Source organism: Chelon labrosus (assembly GCF_963514085.1).
Source record: "Chelon labrosus genome assembly, chromosome: 4".
NCBI classification, from domain to species: domain Eukaryota; kingdom Metazoa; phylum Chordata; class Actinopteri; order Mugiliformes; family Mugilidae; genus Chelon; species Chelon labrosus.
This window is the reverse complement of record NC_140340.1, coordinates 11,834,085-11,847,543: the sequence shown is the minus strand read 5'-3', so window position 1 is coordinate 11,847,543 and position 13,459 is coordinate 11,834,085. Positions and strand designations below refer to the sequence as shown.

General features: G+C 39.8%; 2 protein-coding genes across 3 annotated transcripts in view; both read left to right on the top strand.

Annotated features, from left to right (window-relative positions):
- The window catches only part of tex264b (testis expressed 264, ER-phagy receptor b), a 30,110-nt gene extending 23,433 nt beyond the window's left edge, over nucleotides 1-6,677 (top strand). Inside the window, exon 4 of the mRNA XM_084542787.1 lies at nucleotides 6,386-6,677. Coding sequence (XP_084398913.1) covers nucleotides 6,386-6,669 — 284 coding nt within the window. The 3' untranslated portion in view covers nucleotides 6,670-6,677. The remainder of the gene's footprint in view (nucleotides 1-6,385) is intronic.
- A 2,465-nt stretch (nucleotides 6,678-9,142) lies between these two features.
- grm2b (glutamate receptor, metabotropic 2b) overlaps nucleotides 9,143-13,459 on the top strand; it is a 33,564-nt gene continuing 29,247 nt past the window's right edge. For both annotated transcript variants that reach the window (XR_014699009.1, XM_084542784.1), the window contains exons 1-3: nucleotides 9,143-9,219; nucleotides 10,288-10,414; nucleotides 10,574-10,633. The gene's annotated coding sequence lies outside the window, so the exon portion shown is untranslated. The remainder of the gene's footprint in view (nucleotides 9,220-10,287; nucleotides 10,415-10,573; nucleotides 10,634-13,459) is intronic.

The following is a 13,459-nucleotide window of genomic DNA, read 5'->3' as shown; positions in this document are numbered from 1 at the left end:
TATTCATGCATCTAACCCCCCACCCCCCATAGTTTATTTACTGTTTGCCTCAGTCAAGCCAACAGCCTCAGTTCCTGTTACTCAGTGTCCATGTCGTCCAGCCAGCATGGGTCAACAAAGATGCAGTTCAACTCTCTGGTATGATATCCAGAGGCGGTACATCTCTGTGGCTTCTGTTACGCTGCAAACTGAGGCGACTTCCATAATATTAAGTCCGATTGTTGGTCTCCACCAGCCTCCGGGGGAAATATCTGGCTGTCGAGCTGCTCAATGCTCCACTATGATCAGCATCTCCCAGCTTGTTGCAGTGGGAGTGACAAAAGTGTAAAAGACAAACAACAAGACTTTAAAAAAGCTGCACAGATCTCACGGAAACTGCAGAGTCAAGGGATGAAACGATTTCCCAGTTAAGGTTAGTTTCTGATGGCTATTTGAAAGCCACACGTTAAGGCACCTGTGTTTTGGCTTTTCCGTGCCGTCACGTTCAGCTTGAGTGGGACCCCAGGGGAATCTGACCTTGTTTCTACTGCTGTTTTGTTTATGAGCAGCCCTGCAGAAGCAAACTGTGATTGACACCTTCTTAGGTGTTAATGAAAAGCCCAGACGGAACAGCCTCTGGTGGAAGTGTGCTGCCACTCTCCAAGAGACTGTCCGCACCTACATATACGGACGCCATATGGAAATCTGTAAAGGGTGCACGAGCACCGAAACACAATCGGCTTGACAGTAATTTATCCTCATGAGGCATAGAAGCTTGTGAAGAGGTGGATGAAGTGACTGTAATCATGAGTTGTGTGTGTGGGGGGGGGGGGGGGGGGAGCGGATAATAACGGACTCATAGCACTAATTGCTGCAGTGCTGTGGCAGAGGCCATGTAGTCAGGTTTAGTTCAGTTTAATATGATGAATTATGTTGTGATCAACCCAAATATAGCGTCGCTGAAAATTAAATGATGCAAAAATAACGATGAGTAACAAAAAAAAAAAAAAAGAATACACATGGGACAGCATCTGTCACAGCATATGTTTGAATATTAAACATTCAGTAAATAGCATGTTGTTTGCAGCTTGGCTACAGTGATTATTAGATTAGTAGACTGATGTTTAATTGGCTATTATTTTAATTATTGCTTTTACCAGTCAAAAATACTGAACTAGACTCTGGTTTCGGCTTCTCAGATTTGATGATTTGCTCTTTTTGTTAGTTTGTTTTGTGTAATTAGTTTGAATATATTTTAGCTTTGGACTGTTGATAAGACAGAACAAGCAACTTGAAGACAGGTCCTTGTGATCGCCTCTTTTCTTTCACTGTTTTCTGTCTGAACTTAATCACTCATCTCTCCAAGCTTTGTTCTTTTTCCACATAAGACATTGCCTTTAATTATTTTGCTAACTGAATATGAAATGTCTGAGAGTACAAATTATAGCGTTATCACGCTGCTGTTTCCACATTTATTTTGGAAAATCTTCTGCACAAACTTATTCTAATTGTAGAGAAATTGCTTTTATTTTATTCACAGACTGCTAAAGGCTGATGCTGCTGAATTTCATGCTGCAAATTCTTTGAATTACTAAGTAATGATCACTATGAAAAAGCTATGAACCAAGTATTAATTCTTGCCTTTCCCGCTGTGATGAAGTGCATTTCATCAATAATCTTAATTAAATTAAATCGGAAGTAAATTGTCCTGAAGTACATAACGAAGCCACTCTCTTACCGCCACCGGTGTTATAACAATTAAGTGCCTTTCTGAATCATAATGGTTTGATTTCTTTCCATCTACTCATTCCTAGTAATGTCTCTCCCATTTCAGCTCACGAGCGCAAACTTTACATCTGCACAAGCACACATCAGAAGATCCATAGTTTGACTTTACAAAGCAGAGAGAAACTAGGTACTGTTGACAAATCCTATGCTCTTCACGTGTGGTGCAGAGTGGAAGTGACATTCAGGTTCATGACTGCGAATGATAATGTGACAGACAGCCATGCTCCTGTCACTTTGGGATCAACTCAGCCAGGTCAGTGGAGCATTCAGGCCACTGGGAGCTTCTTTGGTCCATTGACCTCCCTCTCCCTACTCAACCACCCACTGTCCTCCTCTCCCCCGTACCGTATCCTGTCTCCGTGCCCGGATCAACCTTCGGCTTCTGCACACATGGCTCCTCACTCTGTCAGGCAGCAGTCTAAAAATCACTCTTTGGCACTCCGCTACTAAAGTGGCTTTGCATTTTGTATCTGCGATCCATATACAGGTTACTGCTGCTTTTGTTTGCTGTTCTGGGGAATTTCAAGTCAAGTCTTCATAAGGACGGGAAGGTGCTTTATGTGCTAATAGGTCTGAGGGTTTAATGGGAGTCTCGTCATATATAGCAGAGAAATAGATTATTTGTGGAGCATCATATTTAACTTGTGGTTATCACCATCCCTAACACTAACTACATACACCAATCAGGCGTAACACTATGACTACCCTCCTAATATTGTGTAGGTCTCCCTTGTGCCTCCAAACAGTTCTGTCTGGCATCAGAATGTTGTTAGTGGGGGCCTTTGGGTCCTATGGGTTGAGGGGAGGGGCCTCTGTGGATCATCCCACGGATACTTGATCAGTTTGGGATCTAGTGAACACCTTGTGCTGTTCTTCATGTTTTTTTTTGTTGTTGTTTCTAAACCTTTTTTGTGTGTGCGCCTGTGTCAGGCTGCATCCTGCTGGGGATGGATGCTGCCATCAAGGAGTGTCATTGCTATGGGGTGGGGGTGTCTGGTCTGGTCTGGTCTGGGTGGGTGGTACATGTCTAAGTAACATCTACACGAATGCCAGGTTCAAAAACTGAATTGTCACAAGATGATCAATGTTATTTACTTCACCTGTCGGTGGGTTTAATGTTGTGGCTGATCGGTTTATAAAAGGAATAAGTGAGCTTATGGGGGGTTTAAGTGCTCATGGCACCAAAGTCATGGACGTAGAGGGGATCTAACCAGTGCCCTCACTGTCTCCAAGCTGCTTCTCATGTTAATATTGTCATATTAACATTATATAATTTACTGGAGGATATGAGGATATGATCTATTTTGTATGCTATTCATTTGTATGTATGATTTTCTCAATTTGCTATACAGTAAAAAGAGTTCACTCACCAATCTGTGGCAGCATCATTAACTTCAGCAACATTAACAAACAGCAGTTCATGCGTTCCCCATATGATGTCTCCATAGTCCCTATAGGGCCTAGTGTGTAATTACATTTCTTTGCATCTCATCCTTTTTACTGCTTGTGACCCTGAAGCCTGATTATAATAATTACACTTCCGTACAGTAAGTTCAAACACTTGAGATCCAGCATTGTTTTCCTAAAACTTTGCAGCAGCTTTCTTTGTCACCCTTCAATAAAGGGATTAACTGTCAATAAAATAAAGCATGTAAAGATTGATTTGTGAAATTGCCACTGAACTTCTCCAATTAGCCTAAAAGATGAAGATGTCACATCTAATGTGCGTCTTCTGATCCAACGGAGATTTTTCGTGCCCACTGATTACATTTTGTGACTTGCTTCAGGGGTTGAACCAGCATCTGAAAACTGATCGGGCCGCTCTTTCAGATCTCAGTGTGCATAGTTTTATTTAATTTATCTATTCCCCCATCACTCAACTGCACACGAGGTGGGTGTAAATTAATCAGATAGAGCATGTGGGTAGATTGGCTATGGTTTTATATATATATATAAATATATATATATATATATATATTTTTTTTTAATTTGAATTTCAAAAACACTTTTATAAAGATAAATAGAAGTTCATTTTATACAAGTTTATAATGCATGTCTGTCTCACCTATACAACTTCTCTTAAACTAGAATCCTTGAAAATCGTCATAGTTCGTTGTATTTAGTGTCAGGAATAAACAAGTTATCATTTAATCGGTTATGCAGCTCACGCTACAATTCATTTAAATTCTCATGAATCGTCTCACTCCAGACCTGGACCCGGTTGTTCGCTGTCAACAGGAGCTCATTTCATTTCATGAATCTTTAAATCTTTTATGTTTCGATTAAATGCAATAGAGCACACTCAGCAGCGATCCTTGCCTACATGAACACGCAGTATTACTTCTTAAACTAGCACAGAGAGTTTCTCACATTGTAACAAGATGACATTTCCCAATTCCATCTTTTACCGGTTACATTCAAAGTCTCTAAACTTGTGACTTGGAAGTGTGACGTTCAGCGTGTCTGTAGCGTATGGCGGTTTTTCTACCTTTGAAGTTTAATGAGCAACGGAGAAAAAAAACTTGTTTTGTTTTTGCTCTTTGGTGTCTTCAGAACATAGTCATCTTACTATTGTTGTTTGCTGTTTCTTCTCATTTTTTGAATCTTCTGTGTGGATGTGGGTGTATGACCCTGTTAACAACATCTCACTATTCTGTAGATAACTCTGTCTTTATTCATGTCAGTGCTCCTCTATCCATGTTATTGCACCTTATTTATCTTTCCTATATGTATTATGTATATCTACTTCTGTCTCTATTTCTTGTAAATTTGTACATTTGCAAATCTTGTACATTTTGCTTCTGTGACCAAGCAATTCCCCTTGTGGATCAGCAAAGTCTATCCAAGTCCAAGTTGAGGTTAAGAACAGGGTCTATCTTAATGCTCTGAATGTAAAATTGAAATTAATTTTCAGCACTTTAGCGACTAGACTTACAACGTGTCATCTTGTGATTGTGTTTAATGCGTCAGCAACATGAGAGATGTTACCATTTATAACCTGCAACGTGTCAATTAGCCTCCGGTACCTGTCCACTACTATGTTGTTAGTTCTTGGCATTCTTGTGCATCCTCATAAGGTTTGACGTTAATGACAGGCTGGCTAATTGTGAGAAGATATTGATTTGAGTAGAGCGTTGTGTGGAAACACTCGTAGCCACTCAAACACAAAAGGTCGACAGACTGGCACACGTAGGTATGAAATTGATTTTATTAACCAGCAAGGCTCAAACTTAAAAACACGGAGGAGTCAAGAGAGCTTCCTATGTGATCCCATCCAATTAAAGAACACAAGACCTTTACCTCATCAGAGTTTCTAATTAACAACACTTCTGTGTCTATTCTGAGTTTCAGTTTCAGGTTACAGCACAAGGTGTTGTAGCTGGTATCTCATCATCATCAGTTCATTTACAAGCAGAGAAATGTGCAACAAAAAAAAGTTCCGTTACATGACAGGTAAAAATGCGTTATTAAGATGGTTGTAATAATACATCGAAATACCGTAATCATACCAGACTGAACTGAATGTGCATGATGAAACAAAACTTCACAATTTTAGCATATTAATTTATGAAAATATAACCGTCTCAGAGAAATGCAGTCTCAGGAACAAGTAGCTGGCTTTATGAAAGCTGCACTGTACGCAACAATTCTCCTTAGAAATGCAGCCAAAATGAATTTATAACCTCGTAATGTCTTTACGTATTGTGCAAATCCAATTTTTAAGATGTCAGTGTAATGCCATAAGACAGATATACTATCTGTAGATCCACAAAATATAAGAAAAGCCCACCCCCTTGTTTCTTCTTGTGTTTATCAAGAACATTGTGTCTGAACAAGCCATTCAGGTTTGAAGCTCCATTATGCTTTATTCATAAAGCAAAGTCTGCCCCCCCAGCCAGCTACCTAACTATACAAGTGTAGAGTCGCTCTAGGTTATGGGCCAGGTGCTGGTTCTAATGTTTATTACTTGTGTTTTTGTTGCCAGTCATTTTGGTTCACCTGCCTTGTTTTCACCAGGGTTTTTATGGCAATACCATGCAAAGGGCAGCATTCTCCCAAAAAGGGGCGTGGCCACTAGCAGCTAATTTGCTTTTAAAGCTACAGGCACCAAAACAGCCTGTTTGTAACAGAGCTACAGCCAGGAGTAAATAGGTACGGTAGAATGAATAATCTGTGAGGTATTTTGAGTTGAAACTTAAATTACGCATTCTGGACACCTTGGAAACTTACATTGACTTGCCAAAAAGTAGTATAATAAGGGACCTTTAATATAACTTACAGGTCATTGGTTAACATGCTTCTGTGTTTTTTATAAAGCATGTACTGTTTTGTCCATATTGTCCAGTACTGCCTGATATACTGACTGGCTTTCATTTCAAGTGGCATTTTAAGGAAGAATATTCTGGTATTGCTCTCAGTGCATATGATTTACTACTGAAATGTATAATATGTAATTCTGGACTGAAATCACAGTACAGCTCAAATGCCGTCATGCAGATTTTGGTTCAATCCCAGCCCTAGTCGTTTGGGCAGTCTTGCTTTCCTCATGTGGTGTTTGTTTATAGAAGTCCTCTCACCATCTGTCCTTCCCCTCCCTTTGTTTTTATCACTGCTCTAGGTGCAGACTCCAACAGTGAGTACAGCTCAGAGAGTGGGGTTCTCCTGTCAGACAGCAGAGAGACGTCACTGGCGGCGTCCTCGGTCCACTCCGTGCCTATCCGCGATCAAGAGAATAGAGACTACAGAGAGAGAAGCTCCGGGGGAAACTCGATTAAAAGGCCGGACTGGGAACAGACTGATGGACAGCAGGAAGAGAGAGATGAGCAGCCTCATGATGACTCCAACGAGAAGAGCCAGGAGGTTCCCACTCAGGCCTGGTGGGGTGTCGTTGGAGAGGAATAAAAGTTAACTGAGACATATTAGTTGTGGATAAGAGCTTAAAGGTTGGGAAGTGCCGATTTTAAAATGTTTTAGTATGTGTTCAAGCCCAAATGGGGAAATATGAACCCGTGTTCATTATAGATAACTGGTGATGCTCTATATTTTTATTACTGCTGAGAAATTTAATGAAAACACCAAAATTCAGTCTTTTTCCTCAATGCTTCGACACTTCTCTACTCTGTAAACCCATTTCTTCCCACAGAATATGTTGAAGGTTATTAATATATAGATAGATTTTTACAAAGTGTTAAATCATTTTCTAAAATTTGCTGCTCATTCTGGACTAAACAGTGCATTTGTTTGGTCACAGATCAATTCACATTCAATTCTCTCGTGAGAATTTACTGCTGGCATATGGTGTATATCAGCGTTTGTTGATAATAGGAAAAATAGAGAATTTCAAGAGATATTTGTTCTTTAAATTACATTTTTTAACTGAAAGTGTTTTACTGTTAAAGTACTTGAATCCGAAGATGCTCATTTTAACCTTCAGGTCGCTTTTGAAACATTTTTTGCAGAATAGATGCTGTAAAAAATTACATATGTGGCTTAAGCGAGTATTTTAGCCAAAACGTTTTACTTGAATACCATCCACTTTTAATATTTTATCCATCCAGCTGAAACAATCATAGGTGTTTAGAGCATGATGAAGCTGTTTGACAAGTTGTCCTTATTTTGCTGTACTGGTGGGAAACATGGTTTGCCTTGCTAAAAAACTAAGTACTGTGAAAAAGATTTAGGTACTTGTGAAAAAAGTTGGCAAGACGTGTTTTTGTCGTTTAACTGACAAATAATCTCCATCGTGGACAATTTTTCCTCAACCTACTGTTCACATGGACGCAGAATAAAATGATATGACGTGCTCAAAGCGGTTCTGCCCGCTGTGGACTGTCGGATCAAACACATTTGAACAGCTTGTTGTTTTGCTACCGCTATGTTTCTGTCTTGCTACGTGCAGAAAGAATCTATTCATAATAGTCTGAGAGAAACAATTGGATTAAGGGTTTTACAGTTATTAGGTGCTAATAATATCACATTATATCAATTATTGAAGGTTTATACACTGCCCCTCTCAATCCTAAACAAAGTTCCTTTTGACTGGGCCAGTCTGTTTTGAGTGAAGTGGTTACATGAACACTTTTTTTTTATCCTGACTGGGCCGTTATTCAGATTATCAGTGAAATACTATAGTCAACACGACGGCGTCTGCCTGCAGACACTCATCCTTTTAGAGCTCTCCAGCTCTTCATTGAAGAAATTGCCTTCTGTTAAACCTCCTGCTGACACCTATTCTGCACCTCACTTCTTGTGTTTTCTTACACACTGCTGCTTTCACTTTCCTTGGCTGATTACTCCGTGTGCTTCTGGAGGAGCGCTCGGACGTCACATCTGGAGACACCTCTCTGCTGTAAATGATCTGATTTTGAAAAACCTTGATGATGCAGGGTGTCTGTGGTGTGTCTTGTTGCTATGCTCCCTCTTGGCATGGTGAAGCATTTTCAGTTAAATCTGTCAATTCTTCAATAACCTGATCTTTTTTTTTTTTATTATTATTACGGATGGCCCTCACACAGCTGGTTCTGTTAATGATTTTGCTCCAACCCACATATTATATTGTTCTTTCATTTGTTTGTTTAATCGCTCACTGGGCATACAAATAGTTTTCTTTCTGTTCCATTTTTAAACCTCATTTACTGACACGTTTCACTATTACTATTACTACAAGAGCAATGAGTGGATATCTAAAATAAGATCAGACACCAATATAGAAGATATAAAATTACGAGTCATTTACATTTGTGAAACATCTTACAGCAAGTGCCTAAACATTTGCACGGTGCTGTATGTGCAGGGATTTCTGTTCATTTCAAATGTATTTAGTGACTTGTTTACAAAAGGCCTTAATCCCAATCAATAAGGTATTTATTTCTCCAGACCTCACAGAGAGTCAGTATTTTTTATGTTTCACTGAATATATTTGCACCGTATGTCTTGTGTATATTTTAAACAGGCCGTTGTAACTTAGGTGTGTACGTGCATATTTTAATGTAACATGCGCTGCCCTTCCAGAGACAGTGGTGTGAGAGAAAGCACAACGGCTTTCTTCCTGTAGTCCTCAGAGCACCTCTTTGAGATTGAGGACATGATTACAGTGACTGTGCAGCCAAGAGTGGACTGATCATTCATATTAATTTCACTGACTGACTCCAACTTATATTTACAGTCAATACGTCTGGCGTCCTCAGAATGTTTTCACACAGTCATTCACAGTCGTTTTGTTTTATTTTACTTTCTCACAGTTTCTCCCATCTGTTGTATCATTGCGCAGGCTAATTTCTGTTTGTTTTGAACTCATCTTGTTCTTTTCCCTCTTTCCCTCTGAAATAAATATGGCAGATGCAGCCTGAAAGACCACCTGGTGACCCATGATATCGTGTCCTTCATCTTCCAACAAACAAGCGATCACGTGAAGTGCCTCACAGCGAGCCGTTCCCACTTTGATTGCAAGCGGTGTGTGTATGAGAGGGAAGAGTTTAAAGCAAGTAGCCTTGACGCATTGTGGTCGATCCATAAAAGATTGTCTAGAGTTTTATTGGTTTACAGAAATTAGTAAAATGGTACCTGCAGACAAAGGCTTTTGTCTGTCTATAATTGTGACTAAAAACAAAAGCTTTGCTTAAACATAGAATAAGTCAAGAGAAGTTTAAATTCATCCACTTGTTCAAGGCTTTTTTAAAATTGTTTTGCTGTTTTCTACAGTTTAGGAAACTATGACATATGAAATATACCTGGGCACATAGAAAATAAACTAATATGTTAGATTACTCACAGTATTCATTCTTTGCATGCTGTTGTCACCATCAAACTAATTCAAATTACCACATGAGCTTTGTCAAAACTTAACCTTTTGGAATAATTTTCCTCCTAACGCTCTTTGAGAACATAATTTGAGTTGTGAAACTTGTTACATACTGTGCGGCAAGCGAAGGAGTTTGTTCTCGCTTCTCGGGGCTGTGAGAACAAGAAAAAAGTTCGTTTGGCCAAGTAATTTACTCAAAAAAGTGCCGAACTCCGAGGAAGCCCTCATAGGGCCCCGCCACTGCAGCAATACGTCATAAGCGCTAAGCATTGTGGGAGATGCGGAAATCGACGAGAGGCACTTATGGATATCAACCAGGATCAAGCTGTTCTTTCAGCATTAACCGGCACAGTACAGTATGCCGACCTCTACCCGTGAAAGATTAACGGTCATACTGCAAATGATAGCATCTCGGCGCATTGGCCACGCCCACTTCCAATTTCTGACCAATCACAGAACAGTAACCCTAACACCACACGAGAAAAAAGTTCTGCCCTGTTGACTTGTTGAGAACAAGCTGCTAGAACTCCCAAACAAGGGCCGCCAGAACAAAATAACATAATTTTGTTCTCGCTGCTCCAGAGCTAATTTCTTGCTTCTCGCAGAGTATGTAACAGCCTTAAGAGCCACATAGCTGAGGGCGGTTCTTTGGTGGTGACGTCATTCAGAATTCAAGGCTGGTTTATATTTTGTGGGACCATCATTTTCTTTTTCAACAGGACCATGAGCCAAAACACACCTGTAGCAACTATTTGACGGTGATGCATCAGGTGTCCTGGCCAACGATTGTTCAGCATGCAATAAAACTGTACGAGAAGCTTCTCAGGTGACCCCTTCAGAAAGCAGGTACTTTATAGACTCCAAAATATGAAAGATGTTAGTTTTTTAGTTCACCTGATTTTTGATTGATGTGTTTTTTCGTAGTTTTCCATTATTATTCTGTCGTACTATACAATAATAATTACACTGCATTACACTGACAGATAAATTGTCATTTTCTGAAAGCGTGACTCACCCTGCAAGGGCTGCACCATCAGAGACCGGTGAAAACCTGCTGAAGAGAAGGTATTTCATCTCAGGTGGAAATGTAGTGGCGATTCTTTCCAGCTTGTTCATTTTTCACAGCACCACTTTGTCTGGGTTAGTGTAAGGCTTAGCTATGCCCACAGCCTCCCACATACAAACGATTTCATCCTCGCAGGATCTCGGATGTGTCTTGAATTTTTATAGTAAGGGTGCTGTCACGGATTCCAGTCATGGAACAATCCAAAGCTGAAGTAGTGAGCACTGAGCAGTAAATCTAAATCAAGGTCAAATAAAAACTCTCTCATAGCCTTCTGGAAATTGCCTGAAATGAAAATGAACGCAGGCTTAACTTTTCAACTCGACCCACGCGTAACAGAAACACCCGCATGGAACAAATAATGGCTAGATATAAATCATTTCCAAAACCCAGTGAAAACTATCTGTCATAGTTTAACACATTCCATATATTCTCATTTTGTTATACATGATAATTTCAAATATCAAGATTCAGAAGTCACATCCAAATAGACCATACTTAGGCTCTCTTCTACACTATTGTAAAATTCCAAATAATACGAAACAATGATTAAATAAAGTATTAAAATAGGTGTTAAATATTTACAGTCACTATAAGTACACAACCATGCTACACAAATTGATTGAATTCACTCTGTCTTTACTTGACAATAATCTGGAACAAACTTTGGCTAATTTTATCCAGATCCACCTGGTTCCTGGTTCAGGCCTTAGTAACATACTCTTAGAGAATCTCAGCTACAGGTGGTTTAGTCCAAAATACCTTTTTGAACATTATCTGTGTCAGTATGGTCTCTGATAATCAGAATTGCATATATTGCCAAATACTTCTGGTGCAGAACAATCACAATGTTTAGTGTTCAATAATACATAGTAAAAGGAAACTTAAAATGTCTGGTTTATGCATAAGGAGCTATACAGTTTGTGGAGAGAAATGTTCACAGTATGATGTATAACAAAATAATAGTAACCTGTATAGTTTATGGGAAGGTATAAGACTTCAACAAGTCAAATTAATGCGAACCAGCTCATTGAGGCTTAAATGTTCATTAGGACTATGTGTGGTGTGTTGACAGGCACCGTTTAAGTTGCTGTATGATCTCCCTAATCTGGACATGGAAACGCACACTCGTGCCTCGTATAGCATCCCTCATTCATTTATTTATTCTTACACAAAGTGGCCAAAGATGCTTAATTGGTAGTACTGGGGTACTGAGCTCAAAGCTGTCAAATGTTCACCTAATAAGATGAACTATGGGTGTGTTTACATTTTTAATCTAAATGCTGATTCCTTCAAAGACGGGGTTCCCACAGGATGCAGTTAAACGAGATGGATGAGATTTAAAAACAAAGTGCTGAGACGCTTTCTCCCTGTATAATTATAACACCTCCCTGAGAGTAGTGAGCGCACTCCGCTCTTTGTATACACGCGAGGAAGTGACCGTTTAATGTGCACACAGATGACGCATAGTGATCCAAACTTAACTCGACTTACACCGATCAGCCACAACATTAAAACCACTGACAGGTGAAGTACATAGCATTGACAATCTTGTGACAATACAATGTTCTGCCGGGAAACTTTTGGACCTGCCATTCATGTGGATGTTAGTTAGACATGTAGCCCCCACCTAGACCAGACCAGGCACCCCCACCCCATAGCAATGACACCCCTTGATGACAGCAGCCATCCTCAGCAGGATGCAGCCTGACACACATGCAAAAAACATGAAAAACAGCACAAGGTGTTGACCTGGCCTCCACATTCACTAGACCCCAAAATGATGAAGTATCTGTGGGATGCACTGGAACAAGCCTGATCTGCAGAGGCCCCTCTCCTCAACCCATAGTACCCAAAGGCCCCCACTAACAACCTTCAGAAGGCCTATGTGCATTCTCTGATGAGTCACAACTGTTTTGGAGGCACAAGGGAAACCTACACAATATTAGGAAGGTGGTCATAATGTTATGCCTGATCGGTAAATGTCATCATTTATTGTGATGCAATAATGACCTCAGCAAGTAACAAACTCACGCAGTTGGGACCCTGCTTTATGATGAAGACAATTTAAAGGATTATTATGGATTTTCATACTTTTGGAAAAAAATTTGTAAAACCTTATTCTCACCTAGGTACCGGCTAAGATCTGGGTTCATACATGGTGATATGCCTAAAAATAGTCCCACAAGACAAGAAACTTCAGTGGCGAAATTAGGATTAAAAGAAAAATCATTACCCAAATTCATCACAGACTGGCCTCCCCCAAGTACCTGCTGCCCCACTACTGTATTTCTGCAAGCACTGCTTTTCTTGCGGTACTCTCATTTCAAATGTGCTCATCTTTTCTTTTATGTCCAAGTAAAAGGGTTTATTACAATATGTGGGACTGTCTTGACTGCTCTTATTCTTTCTTCCCTTGATGGAGCTCACAGTAAAACATATACACACACTTAAACAAGTTATATTGAATCCGGTATTCAGAATTATTTGGTAGATTTGGTGTTAATTTAAAAAATAAATACTGTGTAGACATTTTCACTCGCACAGGTTTATTAATGTCAGGGCAGAACCAACATGTGCAAAAGCAGGCCCTCACTTAAGTGGAATACATCTATTATTAATGCATCTGTGCTTTCCGTACCGTGATGAGTCAAGAGGTCTGCAGTGAAAGTGTGTTTTTCAACTAAAAAGTGTGTTTGCAGCAGAACTCAAAAGCCCACACGATATTAAAACTATCTGCATGACTGGATGTGTGAGCTTTTCATAATTTGTATGAAGCGACCCCTTGAAAGTTCATTCTGCTCGGACTGAGACAAGATTCCCCCGCA